This window comes from Cebidichthys violaceus, unplaced genomic scaffold, assembly GCF_023349555.1.
Source record: "Cebidichthys violaceus isolate CVI_PGR_0920_01 unplaced genomic scaffold, fCebVio1.0.p SCAF_14, whole genome shotgun sequence".
Taxonomy (NCBI): domain Eukaryota; kingdom Metazoa; phylum Chordata; class Actinopteri; order Perciformes; family Stichaeidae; genus Cebidichthys; species Cebidichthys violaceus.
The window spans coordinates 2,299,330-2,325,362 of NW_027176307.1; the positions used below are offsets into that span (position 1 = coordinate 2,299,330).

Below are 26,033 nucleotides of genomic sequence, written 5' to 3' on the forward strand. Positions count from 1 at the left end.
ATCAAAACTGAAATTTCCCTCTAAGTGTATTAATCTAAATAAATCTAAGTACCTCACTTAAAAGATCACCATTAAGAGCATTCACACTTCGTATAATCAGTTGCATTAAGTCATCAGGTGCTAACCGCAATATTTCCAACAGCACTTGAAGGTAGCACAAGTCTCTGGAGACAGGAGACACGCCCCTGTCTACTGGAGAGAGGAGACCACACATCTCGTCCCCTATTGGTCTGTTTTTCTGTTGGTCAGGTCTGAGTTGCTCCTGATTGGCTGCTGCAGGACTGTCGGCATTGAAGCATCTGCGGCTCGCGCTGTGCCAGCTGTCCGCGAGCACTCGGCTAGTGCTGAGCAACGTTGAGGAGCTTCATCTGAGGATCTGTGAATCTGAGAGAAAAGAGGTAAGAAGACCAACAACTATGTGAAAAATTAAGATATCAGGGTTTATTTTCTAAGTCGACTAATGGTTGACAATAATTGAAGAAATTAATTATCAATATTTTTAATTTAGACCGTTGAAATATTTGATTATGTATATCGTTAATAGCCGTTATTTCCCCTCTAACGTTACATAACGTTAGCTTAATATCAAGAGTTTTTGTGTTTTATTGCAAAAAATGTCATTCCACTAATGATGTATTCCTCCCTACATTTGAATGGGGATGATTTATCGCGAGCCTTTTCTTTGCTTAATGATATTTTAAATGGCATTGCGTTAATTTCCCATGATGCTACACAATAATGGATGAAGATTGGTCGTATGTTGTAAATTAGCACCGTGTGCTTTTCGGCGACGAAATATGGGTGAAATGTGTTCGTGTGTGGGTGTGTATGTGTGTGTGTGTGTGTGTGTGTGTGTGTGTGTGTGTGTGTTTGTGTGTGTGTGTGTGTGTGTGTGTGTGTGTGTTTCGCGTGCCATCAGTGCTATACGGCTGTGTGTGTTAACGTTACGTTACTGTAGTGTAACGTGTATGTGTTAGCCGTTATGTCTTATATTCGTTTATAGTTATTATCTGTCCTACCAAATATCTTGAGTCACAGTGGTGGTGGTGATGATGATGATGATGAGGTTGAGGAGGAGGAGGAGGAGGGTGTGTAGTCGTCATGCATACAAACGAGCCTGCTGATGTGTGTGTGTGTGTGTGTGTGTGTGTGTGTGTGTGTGTGTGTGTGTGTGTGTGTGTGTGTGTGTGTGTGTGAGAGAGAGAACATAATGTGAACAGGTGACTTGATCTCCTATTTTACCTCCTTCTCTTTATAAGAAAGGTATTTATTTTGCATGCAGACCTCCTCTGGTTTTGTGGATGAGGAGGTACTGAGGCCCTCCCATCATTTGGTTTAAGGATACTGGAGGGTGCTTTAGGGGGCTCCAGGGGTCCTCAATGCAGCACAATGAACAGAATATATTGGACAGCCTCCTGATTAGATGACGTAACTTTTTTGCATGCACACAGTGTAGTCCATTCTACTCTGTAAATGTTGACAACTATTGATGCCCATCTTGCCTGATATCAGACAGATTTGTTATCTTGTTACACTCTGAACTCGACAAAACAAACCCTCACATCCTCACAGAGGATGTAATAAGAAAGTATTTAATTAAAGCAGCACCTTGATCCAGTGTGCACGAGGGTGGAGTTCTGCATGTTGTCCCCATAATGGCGACGTTAGTTTCCTCTGGCTGCTTCGGTTTTCTTCCACAGTCCAAAGACACAGATCAGACTTTTGTAGTTGTGACTATAGTGGATGTGAATGGTGTCTGTGTATGTGATAGATGGATGATATACTCCACCTCGAGTCCAGTGTTAGCTGCAACCCTGCAAATAATAAGATGGCCGTACATTTGGTGAATGACTTAAACAATCAATCAAAAAACGTTTTCTTATGAAACAGTCTTATTTTAATACCGATATCTCTTTATGACCAAAATAAAAGATGTTTTCTAAAAGTGCTCGGAAACTCTCCTCATCATCCACAGGGACCGCCAAAATCAACATAAAAGGAAAGTTCCTTGTAGTAGCTTTAAGTATAAATAGAAATACTAAAACCTAAAAATACTCTGTTACAAGTAGAATTCCTGAATTAAAAATGTTACTTAGGTAAATGTATAGAAGTACTATCAACAAAATGTACTTATCAAAAGAAATACTCATTACGCAGAAAGGCTCCTTTCTAGATGTTATAATATCATATAATATTAGATCATTCAGTGTTATTACTAATAAATTCATGTAAGAGTAGTATAGTACTGCATCATATCATGTAAGCATATAATATGTCTTTTTTAATGTTAAAAGTAACTAGAAACTAACTAACTGTACTAAATGTAGTGGAGTAAAAAGTATGATGTATCCCTCTGAAATATTGTGGAGTCGAAGTATGAATAAGCAGAACATTAAAATACTCAGGTAAAGTACAAGTATGTTTAAATGATGCTGACAGTACAGTAGTTGAGTACATGTAGATACCATATACAAAACATACACAAGAAAAACATGGCAAACTCCATGAAGTTTGACCAGTTAGATGCTACAGAAAACAATCTGGGGTCATGCTAAATAAAAAAGGGCGTATCCTCACGGAGCATGAATGTGCATTATAGATAGTAATAATTATTATTATTATATTTTTGCTCTGAAGTTGATATTTGGCTCATTTGCGGCACAGGAGAAGAGGTCAAAGGTCAGAGAGAAGTTATACTTTGATTACTTCTTCAAGTTTCACCTGAGACAGAGTGAAGGGTAGGAAGAGATGAAGATGGATTAATAAATAGACCTGCCTATCTTAACATTAGTATATCATTACAGCGTGATAAAGAGTGCATTCAGAGAGAGAGAGAGACTTCTAATCCTCTGAGTGATGGCCTAGTTAGTTGTGCGACCGATGTTGTTATTGTCTGTTTATCTGTGTGTGATTCACTAATGGCTTATTCATCCATGAACCTCCAGTAGCACCCACAACTCTTTAAACCTCATCCTGTGTGTGTGTGTGTGTGTGTGTGTGTGTGTGTGTGTGTGTGTGTGTTTGATGTCTATTCTTATATAAAATTGATTGTAAAGTATGACTTGTCTGATGTACGCTTGTTCTGGATTTTTAAATAGCTCTACTGTTCTCACACACGCAAACACGCACGCACACACACACTGGCTCACACATTTTCAAGGTAATGGCACACACACACATATTGACTCGAACACTCAAACACACACACCGTGAACGCCGACCCTCCCTGTGGCGATCAAGCAGTATTCAGCAGCTGTCTACTCCTTTCTTCTCACTTACAACATGCATCAACACACACACACACACACACACACACACACACACACACACACACACACACACACACACACACACATGCCACACATGTAGCCTGCACTTGCTCAGAGGATGTCAGCACTCACCATGTCACATTTACACTGTTTCTAAATATTCACACAAAAAAAAATTCACACAAATACAAATAGATTTTACTGCTCTTCATCACAAGATGGAGGTTTTAATCTTTATCCTGCTTTTCGTTTAGTTTCTGACCGCAGCTCTGCCTCTGCCAATACAACTGAAACATGCTCATAGTTCATTTCTGTTTGTTGTAGTTTAGCTCTTACATTAGTGTATGTAGTTTTCAAGGTGCTGCTGCCTCTCTTATTTTAACTATGACTACTTGTAGGATATATGAGAGAAAGCTTTTTTAAAGATTTTTAAGAAAGCATTCAAATGAAGCTCAAAATGTGAGTGAAGATATGAGAAGATACACATTTTGAGCTTCAATTATGCAACTTGACCAATTAATGGCAAGCAACACCAACTGATTGATCATGTTAGCCTTTTAGTTCACCTTTTTCTAGAAGAGTATAATAGTTTTTTGCCATGCTAGGTGTTTCCTAACCATGGTTTTGGAGTTTGTGTTTATCCTAATGATAGCAACACTGCAGAAATAGTTTGATTCCTCAATTAAAGAATCGGAACAATATTATTCATGATGCAGAGGCAGGTCATACCTTAAAGACCAGCGTGCAGGTTTTTCACAGGAAGCTGTGAAGTGGCTCTGGTACGACAACGTTGTTATGAAAACATGTGACGATGTGACTTTGGGAGTCTAGACTAAATCTGCCTGCTGTTCCTCATTCATTATTAATTAACACCCCCATTAAAATTTAGTATGCCTCACCATACTATTACATGCAAGTGTGTGTGTGTGTGTGTGTGTGTGTGTGTGTGTGCGCACGAGCTGAAGCAGCTGGTCACAGGGTGAGTGAGAAATGTTGCCCGGTGTGTCACTGTTTGTCTCCATGTCTCTCTTGCTGGATGTCTGGCTGTCGTACCTGCTATGACACAGTGAAGAGTGAACACACACACACACACACACACACACACACACACACACACACACACACACACACACACACACACACACACACACACTGTAGACCTGCACTGACGAAGTCTAAAACAGAACTGTGCTCTTCAGCGTGGTGATATTTGGAGATTGAGTTTTTGGACACAGTCAATTGAGGCCACGCAAAAACTACAGACAACAAAGTCGTTTGTTTTCGGCAATGTCCACATTAAGCAAGTTAAAAAGTAATCTTCCCATTTTGATTTTGACCTCCTGTCCCTAAAAATACTTTTCAAAATCGCCTGAGGGGACACATCGAAAACCCCCCATCTCAAGTTTTAGTGTGAACAAGAAAAAGTCACATTTGGTTGTTATAACTGGTTGTTGTAATCAAAGCACCCACCCCTCATGACACCTCACATCACATGACTTCACATCACATCACATTCCTCATGACACCTTATGTTGCCTTATGTCCTACATCGTCTCCTCGGTCCCCTCATGTTGCCTTATGTCCTACATCGTCTTCTCGGCCACCTCATGTTGCCTTATGTCCTACATCGTCTCCTCGGCCCTCTCATGTTGCCTTATGTCCTACATCGTCTCCTCGGTCCCCTCATGTTGCCTTATGTCCTACATCGTCTCCTCGGTCCCCTCATGTTGCCTTATGTCTTACATCGTCTCCTCGGTCCCCTCATGTTGCCTTATGTCCTACATCGTCTCCTCGGTCCCCTCATGTTGCCTTATGTCCTACATCGTCTCCTCGGCCACCTCATGTTGCCTTATGTCCTACATCGTCTCCTCGGTCCCCTCATGTTGCCTTATGTCCTACATCGTCTCCTCGGCCACCTCATGTTGCCTTATGTCCTACATCGTCTCCTCGGCCCTCTCATGTTGCCTTATGTCCTACATCGTCTCCTCGGTCCCCTCATGTTGCCTTATGTCCTACATCGTCTCCTCGGTCCCCTCATGTTGCCTTATGTCCTACATCGTCTCCTCGGCCCTCTCATGTTGCCTTATGTCCTACATCGTCTTCTCGGTCCCCTCATGTTGCCTTATGTCCTACATCGTCTTCTCGGTCCCCTCATGTTGCCTTATGTCCTACATCGTCTTCTCGGTCCCCTCATGTTGCCTTATGTCCTACATCGTCTTCTCGGTCCCCTCATGTTGCCTTATGTCCTACATCGTCTTCTCGGTCCCCTCATGTTGCCTTATGTCCTACATCGTCTTCTCGGTCCCCTCATGTTGCCTTATGTCCTACATCGTCTTCTCGGTCCCCTCATGTTGCCTTATGTCCTACATCGTCTCCTCGGTCCCCTCATGTTGCCTTATGTCCTACATCGTCTCCTCGGTCACCTCACATCGCTTCACATCTTCTGTAAAACGTTTGTGTTTCTAATAAAAAAAAAAAAACTAACGGAGGGACAAACAAAACTTGTGTTTGTTGAAGAAAAATAAGGCACGTAGTGGAAAAGAAGCGGAACTACACTCTCACTGATTCACTGGGCTGGAAAGATGTTGGTTTGTCCTGCAAATTCCACCACTGATAAGCAGTGATTAGAGCCGACGCACCAAAACTACAGTATTTATGGAGGTCTCTACAGGACATGCAATGGGCACCATGATTGTTACACTTCCTTCCTTTGAGCAGCTGGAGGGCTTTGTGAGTATTTAAGGTGTCACTGTCCAGAATGTCAATTATGTAACTTTAATTTCCTTTCGGCTTACAGTCCTTACACACACACACACACACACACACACACACACACACACACACACACACACACACACACACACACACATACACACAAAGCTCCCAGTGTCCGGTGCAGAGGTGTGTTTAGTCAGCGTTCTCAGTCAGTCAGCTGCGTGGGTTTGGATGGAGCTGACCGGGAAAGTAGTGGCAACAGCAGCTTTGGCCTATAAATACCAGCAATGGATGCCCGAATATCACGCAGACATCACTCTCTGTCAACTTCACAAATTTCATATATCATGGGTCCAGCATTTGTTGTAGTTTCAGTCTGTCATTTCCTGTTTTCATCTGACAGTAACATCTAATGCCAACAAAGCACTGAATTGAATAAAATCTGCAGACTATATTTATTGTGAGAGAGAGTCGGGTTGTAAACCATCCAGAGGCAGGATTTAATATTAGAAGCTAAAATGCCAGCAGAAGTCCAGCAATCGGTTCTGTGATTTGGCACCAGGCCTGCTGGACCTGTAACCAGTAAGTTTCCAGTATGTTTCCAGTATGATGTCATTTCCTTTCGGAATATATTTATTTATTCAAAATGATCCAAAGTAAGGAAGGGAAACTGTTGATATCCATCTCATTGTGTTAATTCTTTAACAACAAATGCTTCAACTGCCGTTTGTGGTGTTTTTAGTATGCTTCACCACACTATTACATGCAATTGTGTGTGTGTGTGTGTGTGTGTGTGTGTGTGTGTGTGTGTGTGTTTGCGTCGAGGCTTTTCCGCTGTAAGCACTCCAGTTCCCATCTCCTGGGAAACCAATCTTTTATTCTGCTGCCAGGCCTTGAGGGCACTTGTTTCCATACCGCGCACCCCCCATCACCATCACCGTGTTTACCCCAATATCGCTTTATCTTCAGCTCTACACGATCATCCACTTCTACTCTTCCTCTATCAGTGGACTCTCCTCTTTCTACTGCCACCCTTATTACTCCTGCCTCTCCCTTTTGTTTTAACTCTCTGTCTCTCTTTCACCCCTTCTTTGCCCCTCACTTTTCTCTGATCGACTGGACTTTATTAGGCATACATGGACACAGGAAAACCAAAACCTAAATGTAATCCTTTCAGTGAGAATTTCTGCCCAATTGTTTCTCCTCTTTGGACCCATTCCATTTCGTCTGGTTGGGGTACAAATGTCTCTCCTCATTATTCTGTTCACTGTTTGTTTCCTCTCTCCCTCCTCTCCTTCCTCTCTCTATTCTCCTCCATCTCTTTGAGTGTGATTCTGTGTGACTGGGCGGCCATTGTGTCCGTCTGTCAGACACATTGCATACATTCACCCATGCAGAATACACACTTGCACACAGAGGGATGTTTGTAGAAGAAGCTCTTTAGTTTGTTGATCCCATTAAGACTTCCTCACGCAGCCTTTTTTCAATAATCATCTGAAAGTACCACATAAGGACCAATAGTTATTTAAATACACTTTTCATACAAGATCATACAAAAACTAGCAATTAAATATTGCTAACTTTGCAAGTATAATGCATTTCATTACATCAAGGCGCTTTGATCGAGCAGACGATGTTGCAAATCACCAGACTCAGCTTTACTACTTCTATTATAAAATGTGTTCAACGTTTTAGAAATGAAAAACATCGGAAGCCTGTCTATGAAAATGTCCCGAAGCACATAAACGGAGTGCTGCGTACTGTAACATAACATGAAATTACCATTGCCAGAAGTTATCATTAACTGTTGTAAAGGGGGGGGGGGAGACGACTAGATCTCAAATACCAGCAGGCATTCATTAACGTACAGTAGAAATGCCTAAAATGAGGTTAATTAGATCCATGTTTTCAACCAAAAGCCCTGGAGGACCATTAGAATGCACCCTGCTTAACATATCTGTAGAAGGATGGGCTGCAACCAGCAATTCATTTCACTATTGAGCAATCTGCTTATTACTTTTTCAATGAAATGTTAATAAATAGAGAAAAATGTCCACAAAAGTTTTCCAAAATATTAAATTTAGTGTCACATAAGACAAGAAAACACTTCAAATCGTCACACTGGAAAAGCTGGATCATGAAATTGAATGTTTGCTTGAAAAATGACTTAAAGGAATAATCAATGCTCAAAATGTTGTTTTTAGTTAGTGGCTTCTGCCAATTGACTTCCATCCATCTACCATAGCAAGTCTAACCTGTCCACTAAAAACAACAGTTGTATTCAACTCCTTTGTCATCAGTCTTTACCAGACAGCGTAAATATTGTTCATTTAAAACCAGCTTTCTTCCTCCAGTCTGATTCAGATCATGAAGCTGGTGGGTTAGTTAGTAAGTATTCAGATACTGTGTATATTTTAAGAAGCCTCTACTTTTTAAAACAGAACTCTGAAGATCTTTCATATTTCAGCAGATACTGTAATAGATTTGTAAATTATAGATTCTCTGCTCGACTCTTAATATTTCATAGACCGAGCTGACGCACTAAAAGCTTGGAGGACGTTTTCTGTCTCCAGAGACAAAATGACAGCCATATGTGTCAGAAACTGTAATTTAGCAGAAAGCACTGGTGTAATCATGGATGATTGTCCCTTTGTGCTCCGGCAATTAGAAACAGCTGCCATTTTTAATTGAAAACCTTTTCTTACATCCATATAACGTCCGCGACAATGGCTGTGACACACGTTCACTGCCACAAGCCACACATGAGACTTGGGCCTTGCCTTCTAAGACATTAACACACTACTCAGGATTCATTCTTGTTGTCAGTGGCTTTGTTTTAAATTGTTAATCTTAATGTCATCGGGTCCAACTCCCAATCAGACGAAGCGAAGGAGGGAATGAGCATGCAGTGGTTGGCATTATGCAAAATATTTACTTTGTGATGAAATCGTTCTCTGAATCAGAGATAAACAGTTTAGTTGTTTCCAGTTGGGTTGCCACTCAAACATGACAAATGAGTCATGCAGCAGCATTTTCATCAGTTATGTTCTGCCTGTACAGAACTCTGTGTTCACAGTACCTTTGTAATGTAACATTGACGCATTTTGTTTTTTTCTTCCTCTGGTAGGACTATGGCTGCCAACATGGGGTCGATGCGTATCCTCATCAAGGGAGGGAAGGTGGTCAACGATGACTTCACCCAGGAAGCAGACGTCTACATCGAGAACGGCATCATTCAGCAGGTACACCACGTTCACTCACAAATACATTTACATTTACATGTATTTACATCCTTTATTTGTCTTGACAGTTTACAGTGTGTGTGTGTGTGTGTGTGTGTGTGTGTGTGTGTGTGTGAAAGACACACACACACATGCACTGATGCACACACTCTCTCTTCAGTTTATCCCCAGCTGTTACTAGTGTGACTCATTTCACAATAATACAGTATGAAGAGAATGGACTCTGTGGCTCCACATGATGATAGTGAATGCTAAAATTAGCTCACAGAATGTTGTCATGGAAATAAGCATCAGTTCATGTGAAGAGGGTGCATTTAACTCAGAAACCTGGGACGCTCATCTGTGCTTCTACGACAACACTTTCATACACTTTGTTGAGGCTTATGGAGCGCTGCAAGAATCCTAAAACCTGGAAATGAGTCAGCATTTCTGCACGTCCAGTTCTCTTAACATTTTTTTCTATGATATAAAATATGTCAGTGAAAACCTCTCCTGTGAATTTTGAAAGATGTCATCACACCAACTAATTCGCTTTTAGCCATGTGACAATGCTAACATGCTGATGCTAAGCAGCAAGTACAACATCTACCATGTTCACCATCTTAGTTTAGCATGTTAGCATGCTAGCATTTGCTCCATGCTCTAAAAAAAAAGTAGGGTTAAACTTTTTTGCAGGTATTTGGTCCTAAATGTATCAGACAAATTCTAATTATGACCAGATGTTGGTGTTAGATGAACGTTAAGGGACTATGATTTTCACTCACAACAAAAATCAACCTTGTATTGGTGTCAGGGATCACCTAAGTAATCATGATTTATCCTCTGGGAGTCATTCATGTCTGTACCAAACCTTTTGCCAATCTACCCAGTAAATGTTGAGATATTGCACTTGAAGTGAAAATGTTGGGAAGTCAGGGGAACACCAAAACCAATAGAATGTATCCTCTGGGCACCATGAATGTCTGTATGAAGTTTCATGGCAATCCATCTAACAGTTGTTGAGATATTTCAGTCTGGACCAAATCTAATAAACAGCATCACTTGTTTGATGATCTGGTCTTAACCAGAGAACCATTGATTGGCCCTCTTTAATATGACCACTCAGTCTCTGTTGTCATTTTAATGGACTACATTAAAACCACATTAACCCAAACACCAATATCCTTAATAGCCCTTAATAGTCATAATATTTGTCTGCCCGTGTTCTCTGCGGTAGGTTGGAAAGGAGCTGATGATACCGGGCGGAGCTAAGGTGATTGACGCCTCTGGAAAGCTTGTGTTGCCGGGCGGAATAGACACCAGCGTGCATCTGCAGGATACTTTCATGAACGCCAGCATTCAGGATGACTTCTACAGTGGGACCAAGGTACACACACACACACACACACACACACACACACACAGGACTGTGTTATGACGAGGCTCTTCAGCATGCCTGTGATTTAACACATTTAGAAACCAGAGAGACAGCTGTCACACACAGACATGTGTCTCTCTCTCTCTCTCTCTCTCTCTCTCTCTCTCTCTCTCTCTCTCCTGTCTACATGCAGATCCTCACCCTGCATTCGGCTTCATACGTTCATCACGACTAATGACAACATGTGTTCTCACACTGGTCCTATAGGAAGCAAACAGCTGTCACACGTTTCTGGATGAGTGCAAAGGCTTCACTTTTTACACACACAGCTGCTTGGTCTTTAATTCATACAGGGTTTATTAGTTCATTTCCTGCAGGATGCTCTGCGTGTTTTCCACTCAGACTCAGAGCAGAGAGGATGATTCAATAATTAGGAGACTTGGAGTGGAGGTGAGTTGTTGCTGGCAGCGTTATGTTGTGGGCTGTCTTTGCTGTTGTTTGACAGACGTCCATTTTGTAGCCTTGTCAAAAAAAGTAAATTAACAGCAATTGTGCATTCACGACTAAAGTTGCTTCTAATGTGATTATCTTGTTGAACTATTCCTAACAATTCATCACAGTTACAAAATGATCATTGCACCAATCGGTGCCCAGAAGATGACTTAGTTAACTTTATTTGAGACGATGAAAAGTGTCCGCATAGTGCTTGGACTTATATTTTGTAATACCGACTGAACATGTTTGAAATATAATTGTAATCCTATATTGAGATTTGTATATGTAGGCAAAGTAAGGCAATTATTTCCCACACATTTTAGCTCCAGGCCTGCTGTGGTGGAAGTTTAATATAAGATCAAACATAAGCCTCAGATTATTCTTACATAAAGATAAGGAGAAAAAAAATATGTTGTTAATTGATGTCATAGTTGTTTTTTCCAATATGTCAGATAAATGCAAGCCACCAATAAGATTGAACTCTGTATGGAAAATCTGACTTTGCTCATACTGTGTTTTGCATAAAGTGGCTGTATATATATATATATATATATATATATATATATATATATATATATATATATATATATATATATATATATATATATATTATCTTGTACTTTGGCTAAGTACATACTGTATATGCAATTGGCAGTTCATTGCAACCATTAAAAGCTCCTGTCACCAAATATTTACTTATACAGCTTGTTGGGACACTATTGTTATTTAACTTTATTTATTTAACTGTGACAATACATGTATGCATAGTTACATGTATAAGTCTGTTGTATATGACTGTGTATCCTCTGACATATACAGTTGTGGTCAAAAGTTTACATACACTTGTAAAGAACATAATGTCATGGCTCTCTTGAGTTTCCAGTTATTTCTACAACTCTGATTTTTCTCTGATAGAGTGATTGGAACAGATACTTCTTTGTCACAAAAAACATTCATGAAGTTTGGTTCTTTCATGACTTTATTATGGGTTAACAGAAAAAGTGACAAAATCTGCTGGGTCAAAAATATACATACAGCAACATGAATTAGCAATTTTAGTGACTTAGAAAGTTGTGTCAATGAAATGAGCTTCATAGCATGGCCTCTTAACTTCTTGTGAGTGATTATGAGTGACTACAGCTGGTGACTTCTCTGAGGCCATTTAAATAGGGCTCATTGGATACAAACGCCCACAAACGCCACAATGGGAAAGTCAAAGGAGCTCAGCATGGATCTGAAAAAGCGAATCATTGACTTGAACAAGTCAGGAAAGTCACTTGGAGCCATTTCAAAGCAGCTGCAGGTCCCAAGAGCAACAGTGCAAACAATTGTTTGTAAGTATAAAGTGCATGGCACTGTTTTGTCACTGCCACGATCAGGAAGAAAACGCAAGCTATCACCTGCTGCTGACAGAAAATTGGTCAGGAGGGTGAAGAGTCAACCGAGAACCACCAAAAAGCAGATCTGCCAAGAATTAGAAGCTGCTGGAACACAGGTGTCAGTGTCCACAGTCAAGCGTGTTTTGCATCTCCATGGACTGAGAGGCTGCCGTGCAAGAAGGAAGCCCTTGCTCCAAAAGCGGCACCTTAAGGCTCGACTGAAGTTTGCTGCTGATCACATGGACAAAGATAAGACCTTCTGGAGGAAAGTTCTGTGGTCAGACAAAACAAAAATCGAGCTGTTTGGCCACAATGCCCAGCAATATGTTTGGAGGAGAAAAGGTGAGGCCTTTAACCCCAAGAACACCATGCCTACCGTCAAGCACGGTGGTGGTAGTATTATGCTGTGGGGCTGTTTTGCTGCCAATGGAACTGGTGCTTTACAGAGAGTAAATGGGATAATGAAGAAGGAGGATTACCTTCAAATTCTTCAGGATAACCTAAATCATCAGCCCGAAGGTTGGGTCTTGGGCGCAGTTGGGTGTTCCAACAGGACAATGACCCCAAACACACATCAAAAGTGGTAATGGAATGGCTAAATCAGGCTAGAATTAGGGTTTTAGAATGGCCTTCCCAAAGTCCTGACTTAAATCCCATTGAGAACATGTGGACAATGCTGAAGAAACAAGTCCATGTCAGAAAGCCATCAAATTTAACTGAACTGCACCAATTCTGTCAAGAGGAGTGGTCATAGATTCAACGAGAAGCTTGCCAGAAGCTTGTGGATGGCTACCAAAAGCGCCTAATTGAAGTGAAAATGGCCAAGGGACATGTAACCAAATATTAGCACTGCTGTATGTATATTTTTGACCCAGCAGATTTGATCACTTTTTCTGTTAACCCATAATAAAGTCATGAAAGAACCAAACTTCATGAATGTTTTTTGTGACAAAGAAGTATCTGTTCCAATCACTCTATCAGAGAAAAATCAGAGTTGTAGAAATAACGGGGAAACTCAAGAGAGCCATGACATTATGTTCTTTACAAGTGTATGTAAACTTTTGACCACAACTGTAAGTGCAAGAGTATAGAAGTATGTGTAGAGTATGGAGGCGTATCTATACCGTATATGACAAGTGAAACCATTCAAAGTGATTTAATTGAATGCCATACATGTCATTGTCATTGCCAATGACAATGACATGTAAGCAAAAAATGTATCTGCAATATGGGAATAATTGGCAAGTCGTGTACCAACATTTCCGAATTGAAGAGGCTTTCAAGTGAATTTTCCCAGTTGGGAGCTTATTTTTCAGATTATTCCGACATCAAATGAATGCAGCATAAAATAAGAATTGCAGCTCTTGCAACTTGAAAATTGTACTTTTCTTTTTAAATTGTGATTTAATTTTTACACGGTTGTTAATAACATCAGCTAGACGAGATTTTGTGGGAAACAATATGACCTGCAGGGAGTTTGCAGTGCAGAATCTTAGTGAATTGAGGTCTGAGTCTGATGGAATGCCAACTGAAGTCAGGTGAGAGGAATTTGGGGGATTGAATCGTCTGTATGCAGCAACCCCTACCCACTGACCCTGCTGCCATGGAAACTAGCCCCCCCAACCCGCTCTATGTGAGGAAATCAGAGGGAGCAAATGTGTGTGTGTGTGTGTGTGTGTGTGTGTGTGTGTGTGTGTGTGTGTGTGTGTGTGTGTGTGTGTGCACGCATAAACATGGCAGTATTGTGTGGTCTCTATGGTGACTGTTGCCCAAAACTATTTCTCTCCTCATCGTCTTCCCTCCTAACCCTTTGTAACACTGTGCTACCTCTCATGCTTTCCTTCCATCCTCCTCTCTTCCCTCCCCCCAAACTGTTTCCTCTGCCTCACCCCCCTCAGTCTCCCCTCCACCCCCCTCCGGTACAGACTCACACTGACCTGCAGCAGGAGGGCGATGGAAAGCCTGTTATATATAACAGGGTTGACTGGTAGAAGTAGTACTGCAGTGTAGGTACAGACCTGTTTATACATCTTATATTGAGCTTTGTACAGATGTTGAGCTGTACTGTATCACACAGAGTCCAGATTTAAACACTAACAAAGCATTACCTCAAGTAGATGTTTTATTCAATATAAAAATCATTTAAAAACTAAATTTAGGCTGATTTTAAGCCAGTATTTGCCCTGTGTTTACAAGTATGGAGAACAGATCTCCTACCTGACAGGAAGATGAGTGTTTTAGTTGAGTTGCCACAGGAATTGGTAAAGTAATTTTAAAGTATTATTTCCTTCAGTAATCAAGCTAAAATAAACAAGTTTGATATATGGTACGTTACTACTAGAATGTAACTTAAGAAGTAATAAACTCAGTGAAACAGAACAAATTGCTGGTTTTCGGATTTGTTCACCAGTTGCACAGCCAGCAACTAACTACTGCGTCTAACCCGACAGAGGAACTAACGTCAATGCAAACATATGAATAGAAGCCACTAGTGACAGCATCTTCCCCCAAATGCACAGGATCAGATCTGATTTGTCCATAAAGGACAAATATTCAGCTAAAATGGCACACCAGCTCTGTATCTCTCCCAGCATGCACTGCATATGTCATTTCAATGCCTCTGCAGGCAGAGGAGGCGAGGAGGAGGAGGAGTGGGATGAAAGGTGTTCAGCTGTAATGTGAGGTATGAGCGGTGCTGATACAGGCTGATCAGAGAGCTGCAGTGGTAATCTGTCTGACACTGATAGCCTCTCCCACAGTCCAACATACAAAGATCTTCTCATCCTCTCAGATCAGCCATGTCTCACCCACACTCACAGTCCCCCCCCTCTGTCTGTCAGTTTCACTTTCTTCTCCCGGGGATTATCTTCACAGTACGGGGTCGGGGGTCTTTAATAGACAGGGGGGATTCATGATAGAAACATTGTTTGGGGTTTATGTGTCACCATCCACTTTAGCTATACACTGCAGCACGTTTAAGGAACCAAGAGCTCTATTAGATTTATGATGATGTAGTGTGTTATAACAGGATAACCGAATCATCTACAACATATGTATAGAAATGTGTGTGTTTGTTTACATGATGGTCTGTCTGAATACAACGATAATTCTGTGTTTCTATCAGCTTACCTCTGGCTGTTAACATTCATCACAATACACAGTTAATGTTTATAGTAGTAAGCAAAGATAAATCCAAGATGTCTTGTGAAATAAGATTTTTATGGTTATGACCAAATTCGATATTTTCAGAAATGTTGGAATTGCATCTTGTCTGGCATAAAAAATGTCAAAAATTCTGTTGGTAGGAACAAAACTTCTGCTCACAAACCTGTGAGGATGGATTTGGGTGAAACTAATAACTAATAAATAAGGTTAGTCAAAAAACAGCCTTTTAGTCCATGCTGGTTTCTACGCTGGTCTGTCGGATGACGGCTTCATTTTGCTCAACAACACCAGTTACAAACAGTTTCATCAGAACAACACTGACTGCTTATGTATTATGAACTGCGTGCACTCGTATTTTGGTACTTCTTTGATCTCTAGCAGATTTGTAATGTCAAACAGTCTAAATTTGGATGCTGATGATGACTGTAGTTACAGATGAAGCCTTTAAAGAGGAAACAGAATGAAAGACATTTCATCCTGCAGACAGTTTGCAAGACTGCTACTGTAACACTCACACTGACAACTTTCCTCCCTTTAGCGCTTCTCTTACGATCTTTCTCTCTTTTTCTGCTCGCAAAATCCCTCTTTTTTTGAGAAGTGTACTGGCAGTACATTTTAATCAAGGCTGTGCAGACAGACAGTATAAATCCCACAATCCCCAGATGTGTCCACGTACCCTGATTTCTCACTCTTTCTCTCACACACACACACACACACCTACACACACACACACACACACACACACACACACACACACACTCACACACTGACAGTGATAGATGGTAAACTTAATGCACACACACATGGAGAGACCTTCGATGCTGACACTGCAGATGATTTGGACTGGTTACTATGGTAATGGATAACCTGGTCGTCAGTTGGCTGGTGGAGCTGTCACTCAAAAGCAGATGACCCCGCCCCTGTCTGAGGTGTGTCTGGAGCGTGGTGGAATGGCTCCATGCCGACACATGAACCAGGGTCGTGTTCACATGTAGTGACATTTCATTCAGGCAGTGTAGTAGAAATGATACAGAATTATGATAATTGTTGCCTGTTTTCCCATAATTCCTCGGTGCAATATCCCCTTAGACTGTTCCCGGATATTGAATGGTTAAGGAGGAGGAGGAGGAGGAGGGTGGGGACATGTGACAGGCATGGCTGAGCAGTATCTGTTGTCATGGCGACACAAAAGTGCATTTACCATTCAGCCAACTGAGAGGAGTCACTGCAGACCTCTCCCTTCACTTCATCAGTCTTCCATCTCTCATCTCTTCCTTCTTTCTTGTCTTCAAGCGCTTCACATCCTCTTCTTTTCCTTTTCATGTTTCCTGTTCGTCTCCTTCAATCCGCTGCAGTCTTGGAATTGTGAAAGACTCGGAAAACTTAAGATTGTTTTAGGTGCTCTTTCCTAATAATTTCTTCTCCTAACTTATTAGTTTGCAAGGTATTTGGGGTTTATCTACAGGGGGCAAATGAACAACATTAACTGAATGCAGTGAAATGAAATATAATTTTGATACGTCATTATCAGTTGTTTGGATTTTAAATGAGATGCACACTGAACAGAAAGTACATGAATCATGTATATTTTCCTAGAAAGCAAAATGAGAAAGTCAATTTGCAATTGTGTGGAAGAAAAAGGTTGATTTTTACATTCAACAGAACATTTTATCAGAGTCTAATTTGTTTTTTTTGTCTGTTTTATGCCAAATATTTGGTTCAAATAAGATTTCAAGAATATGCTATTCATCGAACATCAGTTCAACAAGTCCGTCTTTGTGCATCATCTACGTTTAAAAAAACAACCTAACAATGTACACAGCTCGTAACAAGCAGACTTCCTGATGATGAGAAAACAGTTCATGAAGAAGAACTATTGCTCATTGTCACCAGGACAAACAGTGACTCTGTGCTTTACAGTGGAATCATTGTTCTCGCCTTTAAGCACTCTCTTTTTTTTTTTACTTCCTCTGCCTCCCATTTTTCTGTCTCCCTCCTTCCTTCCTCACCTCTCCTCACCCAGGCGGCTCTGATGGGCGGTACCACCATGGTGATGGCTCTGGCCCTTCCTGAACAGCACTGCTCCCTGCTGGACGCCTACGAGAACTGCCGAGCTCTGGCCGACGCCAAGGCATGCTGCGACTACGCCCTGCATGTCGGGGTGTCTTGGTGGGGGCCGAAGGTAAGACCCAGAGAGGGGGGTCCACATGTGGACAGCATGGAAACACTTATATCTTTTACAAACAGACATCATTCTTTCCCGTTATGCTCTTCAAGTTTTTATTCTCGCTGAATGATTAATAACGTAGCCATAGCATTTTTCATTTATGTGTGAAATGACCTAGATTAAACCTTACATGAACTAGGTCACCACACATGCTCACTGGGCACATTAGGCAGATTCTATGAGTCAACGTGCCTCATTCAGCCTTTGGCTTTAATATCTGTGCTGTATCATGTGCTAAATGTGTGCATGCGCCACATCTTATTATATATAGTAAAATGTTTAATGCCAGACAATCTAGCTGTTAATAACATCCTTGTAATACCATGATGTAATGGAAACTACGGCTGCAACTAAGTGCTATTGGCAGTGTCAATTAATCTGGTTATTCTCAATTAACTGATCAATTATTTGGTGTAGTGAAGATTAGAAAAGATTCTTAAAATTCCCTTAGCCCAAAATTACGTTTTCAAATGTCGACCAAAACCTAAATATATTGAGTTTACAATGATTCTATGATGTGTTACTGATCCTTTATAATGAACTGCCAGTGTTTATAATAGCTCACACTTATATATTGACTTTTAACTCTTCAGTCAACACTACTATATTTCTTTAGTATTAATACTGCAGCTATGGAAGTATATGGAAGGTACATCATTATTTTCAGAAAAACATGTTTTATATCCTGACTTTGACAAGTGTTACAAGAAATTACAATAAACTAGCACCTGAAGCTTATTTAGATAGAAGCGATGATTTTGTGCCTTGTGATCATCTGCATCACCTAGTTGGTTCCAAGGGATATTATACCCTTTATTTGAATTTTGATGAATGATTTCACATTTTTCTATGTAGTGAATGTTTATGTGCGATTTTTGATATTCACCAATGTGAATGCAATGTGATCTCATTCTGGCTGCAACCCAAAGGTCATTTCACGCCTCATATAACAAACACACACCAACACAGTTTCTGATTCCCTCCACGCCCACATTCACTGGCTGATGCTCTTCACTGTCTGCATTTTGCCAGTAATACAAAACTCTCTCTTTGGCCCCTTACCTTTGTCCTGAGATCAGGTGCGTAGTGAGATGGAGACCCTGGTGAGGGAGCATGGAGTGAACTCTTTCCAGATGTTCATGGCCTACAAAGACATGATGATGCTGAGGGACTCGGAGCTCTACCAGACGCTGCAGACCTGCAAAGACATCGGGGCTATTGCTCGTGTCCACGCTGAGAACGGAGAGCTGGTGGCAGAGGTGCACATCACATAACCCCTACACATTCCTCTGTGTGAAAATACTTTTTTTCTCTGTCTGTCATGAAAGTTAATTTATTGCAGAATTCTTTATGCTGGATATTAGCTAGTTTGTACATTTTAGTAGTAACATTTTGGACTCTTTAATCACCTGTATGTGTGTGGGGTTTTCAAATATTGAAGAAACAATTACAGAATGAATTGAACTTATGTTGAAATCTGTGTGTGTGTGTGTGTGTGTGTGTGTGTGTGTGTGTGTGTGTTGTCAGGGTGCCAAAGAGGCTCTGGATTTAGGCATCAATGGACCGGAGGGTATTGAGATAAGTCGACCAGAGGAGGTAAATTAACATCAGACACACATACTGTAGTTTTTTTGGATAGAAGTTCATGACAAAGACCTGAAATATACATTTCTATTGAGTACTTATTAAAGTTGTCCGTCTTATTGTCTACAGCTGGAGTCTGAGGCTACTCACAGAGCCATCACCATCGCCAACAGGGTAAACAGACACAAACATTTTTTTTTAATATCCTGTCTGTGTGCACGTGTCTGTATGTCACTGATTAAATCAATGAATTCTCTTGTGATTGCAGGCTCACTGCCCGATCTACCTTGTGAATGTGTCCAGTATGTCTGCTGGAGACATGATTGCTGCTGCTAAGATGCAAGGTGAGTCGAATTTAAAAGACACTAGCGTGAAGATTTTGACAGTGGTGATGATATAATGATCTTTTTGTAACAAACCACTTTTTGTTCTCTTTCTTTGTTTGTCTCTGCAGGTAAGGTGGTCCACGCAGAGACCACAGTAGCCCACGCTGTGCTGAACGGGATGCAGTATTACCATCAGGACTGGGTTCATGCCGCCGCCCACGTCATCGTCCCTCCTCTCCGCCTCGACCCCAACACGCCCAGCTACCTCATGGGCCTGCTGGGCAAGTATGTGCTCGCTACAGACTGGAACGTGTTCCTAAAATACAGCACTGACAATCAGAGACTTTTTTTTTTAATCATAGGGGCCAATGATTAGTGATCATTTAGACTGATGACGTTCATCTTGTTTCCAGTGACTCTCTGAGCGTCGTGGCATCAGAGCACCGTCCATTTAGCATGAAGCAGAGAGCTTTGGGCAAGGACGACTTCACTAAGATCCCTCATGGAGTGGCTGGAGTCCAGGACAGGATGAGTGTCATTTGGGAGAGGGGAGTGGTACGTACGTACACACACACACACACACACACACACACACACACACACACACACACACACAGGCACACATAACCAAGCTTGTGTGTATTATGTAACATGCATCTTAGTGACAGTAACAGGAAGGGTCCATGTCCATCGCTTCAGGTTTCGTTGCAGAGTAGCAGGTTCAGCTACTTATAGGCAAAATATTGTATTAAATAGTATTAATATTAAAACAGCCTCGGAAACACATCTGAATTCACCTCATAAAAATCTTCAGCTTTGAATTTGGTGCTTTATTTTTTTAAGTGTCGGGTTAGTATATCTGTGTCCCTTCAGTGTTAATTTGTGTTTGCACTGGCCTATGTTTAATGCATTAATTTTATAATAACCGAAGAAATAAAATACACACATCTAAACCAAGCACAACAAAATTATATTCCAAAGAATCCTTCAAATGAAACCCTCAAATTCACAGATAAATAACAAAATGTTAGTTGTATTTTGCCTCACATGTTTTCAATACATGACTGCCTGCAGGTTACAGGGAAAATGGATGAGAATCGTTTCGTGGCAGTGACGAGCTCTAACGCTGCTAAGATCTACAACCTGTACCCCCGCAAGGGTCGCATCATCCCCGGGGCTGATGCTGATTTGGTGGTCTGGGACCCGGACGCAACAAAGTACGCAGTTATATTCCCAACATGAAGATGGGGCTCACAGCCCCTCAATATTGCTTCTCGATTAATTTAGTGCCAAACAAACACTCTGGTGTCAACAAGCGTTCTGTCTGCGCAGGACGATCTCCGTGAGCACTCAGGTGCAGGGCGGAGACTTCAACCTGTACGAGGGGATGCGCTGCCATGGTGTTCCGCTGGTCACAATCAGTCGCGGACGTCTGGTGTGTGAGAACGGTGTGTTCATGTGTGCCGAAGGATCCGGAAAGTACTACCCTCAGCGCACCTTCCCCGACTACCTCTACAAGAAGATGGTGCAGAGAGAAAAGGTGTGTCACACTAAGTAGTTCTGACACCAGGACTCGTGCTGGGCTTTGCTGTGTTAGCTGGCAGCCAAACCTACTGCAAACACAGCCATCAAACTGTTTCTATCTGCGCTGGTTTGGCAGTCTATATAAAGGATTTAATGCTCCTGCTCTGTCTGCACGCTGACACTGTTTTTCTGCTGCTGCTGTCAGCAAAAAAGCCTCTGCAGCGTTTCTGCTCTGTTTTAACGACACTGATGGTTTATATTGCTAATTTTATGGGAATTACTTTTCTATGCTTTCTGAATCTTACCATATGTAAAGTTATTTATATAGTAGTTTTCTTGTTTTTACGTTTCATTTCCTGAGCTGTGCTCTCTGTTTGATAGCCTAAGCCATGTTTAAAGTAAATCCTAGATATTTCACAACAGATATGTGACACATTTGTGAGCACATGGACAGAATATCTGGGTCAGCTTAAACTAGTCTGCTCCTTTTTTAAAAAAATTGATATTTGTCAGTCAGAATCTATAAAATCCCAAAACTATGTGCTTTAATCTACTCTTGATGATGCTCTTTAAGATTAGAACCATAACTGTCAGTTTAAATAAACATGTTGTCATCACAATGTTATAAATATCATTGTTATTATTGTATCTATTACTTAATACCCTCTCTAGCCAAGAACACCAGATGATAAAATGTGTGTTCACATGCCTTCATGAAGAGGACATTTCAATTTTAGATCCAATTTCAGTTAAACTTTTGATACAACTAGTGTTAAAAATGGTTAAAAATCACCATCCCAAGCCTGTACTTTGTGTGTATTGTATTTACTTTTGACCTTTCACCTCCTCCCTCTCTGTTCAGACTCAGGCTTACAAAGGGGTTGACAGGGATGCCTACTCTGGTGACGTGGCCATGGTGGCAAACACCATGAAGAAGGAGCTTGGTTTGGGCCCAATAGACGGAGAGGCGGCCAACAAAGGCTGTCCTCGCGCGCACCAGGGAGTCCGAGACCTCCATGAGTCCTCCTTTAGCCTCTCAGGTAGGCTGGAATAAAGCTTATAACTTTGTGGTTGTTGAGTAAAAATCTTTAAAACTGTAGTTTTTGTTTATTTTTATGTTCTGTTCTTCACTCAGGGTCTCAGGTCGATGACCACATCCCGAAAAGGTCCTCGGCCCGGATCCTGGCCCCTCCCGGCGGTCGCTCCAGTGGTATCTGGTAATCGCTGCAGCCGGAGCTACGCCCGTCCGAGTCTCCTTGTTTTGTATAATTCTACGCAACCAGGAAAACTGCACTGATTTCTTAAACACAGGATTAAAGTTAAGGGAGGAATATAAATTGAAGCATGTTTCTGTGATTGGTGAAGACCTAACTGATGATCAGTGATCTACCAAAGTGACTTTTACGAATCTAATTTGTCTTAATTGGAGTGATTGACCTGAATAATTACACAAGAGGGAAGGGCTGTCTATGAATTTAAAACGGTTCGCTAAATTCAAGCTGATCATACTAACATGGACAGAGTCTGCTCATTACCACCCTGCTCGTATCCCACAGAGAAACGCAAATTAAACAAACTGTGAAAGATCAAAACCAGTACAGTTTTTATGGTTTGAACTGAAGTGATGTCGACTGAATTATTTAAAAATAGTGGAACTGAATTCCGTGAAATATCTATTATACCCCTGTCACACACACACACACACACACACACACACACACACACACACACACACACATACATCCAGTGCACTGTAGACAACATAGCATTACACTCATATGAAGAGGTGTGTGGATTCTGTTTGTGATTAAACACCCACTGTGCTCGGCTTCCTGCTGCACCGTGGGTTCCTCTGACAGTGTTTTTATTTCCAATGGGTGAACTGTGAACTGTGTGGTGATGAAATCCAACTGCTTCAAAACACTGTGTGATTTTTACAGCTACACTCTCTATATAGAGTCAGACTTGAATCTTTCCATCCTTATATGTTCACTGCCTCTAACTGAAACAACACTCACATTTCCCAGAGATATCCTGCCTCACCTGCATTGTAGCAGAGTCTACGGACTCAGTTACAGAAGTAAACAAGCTGTGGGCTGACCTGGGACTATAACTGCTCCCAGTACTGATCCCACAACAGCTAAATAAAGTCATTTCTGTCATGGAAACGTGGTATCTATAGACCTTTAAAAGTGCTAGAAGACTGAAGTTTGTTAAAGGAAGGATGAAGAGCACGTGACTTAAAGATCACAGTGGGGATAACAATGAGGAAAAGCTTTCTGTTACTTTGCGGCTGATAATGCAGAAGATCAGAATACAGCTTGACGTAATTTACATCAATAAAGTTGAATGCAGTGCCATCTCATTCACAAAAAAAACAAGGGCTGCTGAAAACATCAGGGGCCTCATTTATCAAAACTTGCATAGTATAAAACAAGTGTAAGTCTGTGATTAATAGATTTCCCATATACACGAGAAAGAGTGATTTAAACAAAAATTGCTATTTTGGTTCACTCTAGCTGCTCTGTTTCTAGCAATAATGCTCTGATAAGCTCATTGTACGCTGCTCCTCCAGCACCAAACGCCAGACAGACAAAAGTTAGCAACTAGCCAGAGAAGAAAACAGAACATTTAGTAGCTGAAGAGACTTGTGTTTTACATCAGGATATGGTGGAGACCAAAACAGAGTTAGAAGGAGAGTGAATTAGATTTATCAATTTGCCATTAGTGCAGCTTTAATTACGGACTATTGACTATTTGTTGTGGAAAAATGAAGCAACTTGGAAAGAAAAGGACAAACATCAGAGTCAGTGAGGTTACTAAATATGATTCAAGAAAAGCAGAAGGGTTTATTTGGAGCTTTCACTCAGGGCTTGTCCATAAAAGACTTATTGTTAGATTTGAATTAAACTTACCAGAAGTGCGTCTGCCACCAAGGGATTGTTATACACCCATGTTTTAGAAGTTTAAATAATTTGTACATCATCAATCACAAGAAGAATCTAATAAAACCTGATTCTCTGGGTTGGAAATGAGCGTTTGCATAGTTTACAGACAAAATCGTCCGTACGCACAGCTGATTAATGAGGCCTCAGATTGTGCGTAGAAACTGAAAGTATCTGCAAGAAATTATATTAAGTTGTTGAGTTTCAGTAGCATGTTGTGGGCCGTGTTTAGAAAGTAAACTTCCTGTTAATAAGGACATAAAAAGGGATTTATTGTTGTTAGAGCAGTTAGTCTCCACAGAGCAGGAAGATTGAGCTGCACAGTCTGAAGAAAACCACTGAACCTCTCACCTCCTGATGTCTCATTCCTGCTATCAGTATTGTATTTATACATGATCACGTCTGCTTGTCTGTGAACTATATATTTAGAATCTTTGTTTGTTTTGTTTTTTTAGCTGAAAGAATAAATGTGCCAATACGAGTCACCCGTGCAACACCCCCCCACCCATGCATGAAGAGCACCGCGGTGGAGACAGAGGAGTGAAATCTCTCCACAAGCTCACAACAACTGGTGCTGTTTTTTGTAACTATTACCGACAACAACGTTATTTTAATGTTGGATGGATTTGTCGCTTCGAAGGCACTGTGACTGGTTGGTGGCTGTGTGTGTGTTTGTAGATTCTTGTCGTGTTGGACAGTGAACCTGTTGAATCTGTAAGTGGCTGCTTGTTTCTTACCACACCATTAACAAAAAAAGAATAAAGCGAGAAAAAATAACATCTTGGTTCCTATGTGTCACCTTTTTATTTCTAAAATGCCTCAAAAGATATTGTATGTATTGTGTAAAAAAGGTTGAATTCAGTAATTGATATGAACTAGAAAAAGCACAATAAGAGAACATAAAACTATTCATACTGAGGGAAAATATGTCTGACATACATTGACAAAACAAAAACAATATCATGAAATAATATACGAAATACGGATGAGGACGCAGCTGAAACACATGCAGAAAAGTGCAGGGTATAAATGACAATGTTGCAAATTAAATGCAATGGGAGAAAAAATACAGAAAGGTGCATCTGTGTTTTGTTGAAGATTGCAATAAAATAAATATTAAGTGTGACAGGAAAACTCTTACAAATACATTTCACATACAAAAAACAGCTGACATCTTTCTAAAGTGCAGATCTGTATGCATATGACCCAAAAATAAAAGCAGAGATTTACCTTAAAACATAACAGAAAAATAAATGCAATAATATTAATAACCATCATAAAAAAATATAATAATAAAGATTTAGCTGTGTTGCCCTACTGTGCTAATATAATATAATATTCTATAACACTTTGAAAGGAGTCATTCTGCACAGTGAATATTTTACTTTACATACTTGTACTTCTACTTTCAATACTTCACTTAAGTAAAAGTACAAAAGTTAGTAGCAAAATGTACTTAGTGTCAAAGTAAAACAACACTTATTACATATTATTATATATAGCATATTATTGGAATATCATTACTGAATTGGAGAACATCTTAACAGCTCCATATACTGTTGCTTAATCTATGGCACAGTATCATAATTGATAATTGATAATATATTTTTTTGTAAAATCTTAATCTGTGTAGTAACTTCAGCTGTCAAATAAATATAGAGGTGTAAAAGGTACAATATTTCCCCTTGAGATGTAGTTGATGAGAGGTATAAAATAGCAGAACATTTAGATTCTCAAGAATGCAAAAGTATCTCAAAATTCTACTCAAATACAGTACTTGGGTACAGTTACTTTACACCACTGAC

General features: G+C 40.6%; 1 protein-coding gene across 1 annotated transcript; it reads left to right on the plus strand.

Annotated features, from left to right (window-relative positions):
• Nucleotides 1-290: 290 nt before the first annotated feature.
• On the plus strand, nt 291-25,007 carry LOC137870955 (dihydropyrimidinase-related protein 5-like). Its single transcript, XM_068708471.1, has 15 exons — nt 291-398; nt 9,112-9,226; nt 10,443-10,592; nt 17,646-17,804; nt 18,929-19,108; nt 19,377-19,445; nt 19,563-19,607; nt 19,702-19,777; nt 19,888-20,044; nt 20,173-20,314; nt 20,834-20,976; nt 21,092-21,299; nt 22,146-22,323; nt 22,419-22,500; nt 24,684-25,007. The coding sequence occupies exons 2-15, from the start codon at nt 9,116-9,118 to the stop codon at nt 24,685-24,687; spliced, it is 1,704 nt and encodes a 567-aa protein (XP_068564572.1). The 5' UTR covers nt 291-398; nt 9,112-9,115; the 3' UTR covers nt 24,688-25,007.
• Nucleotides 25,008-26,033: the final 1,026 nt, after the last annotated feature.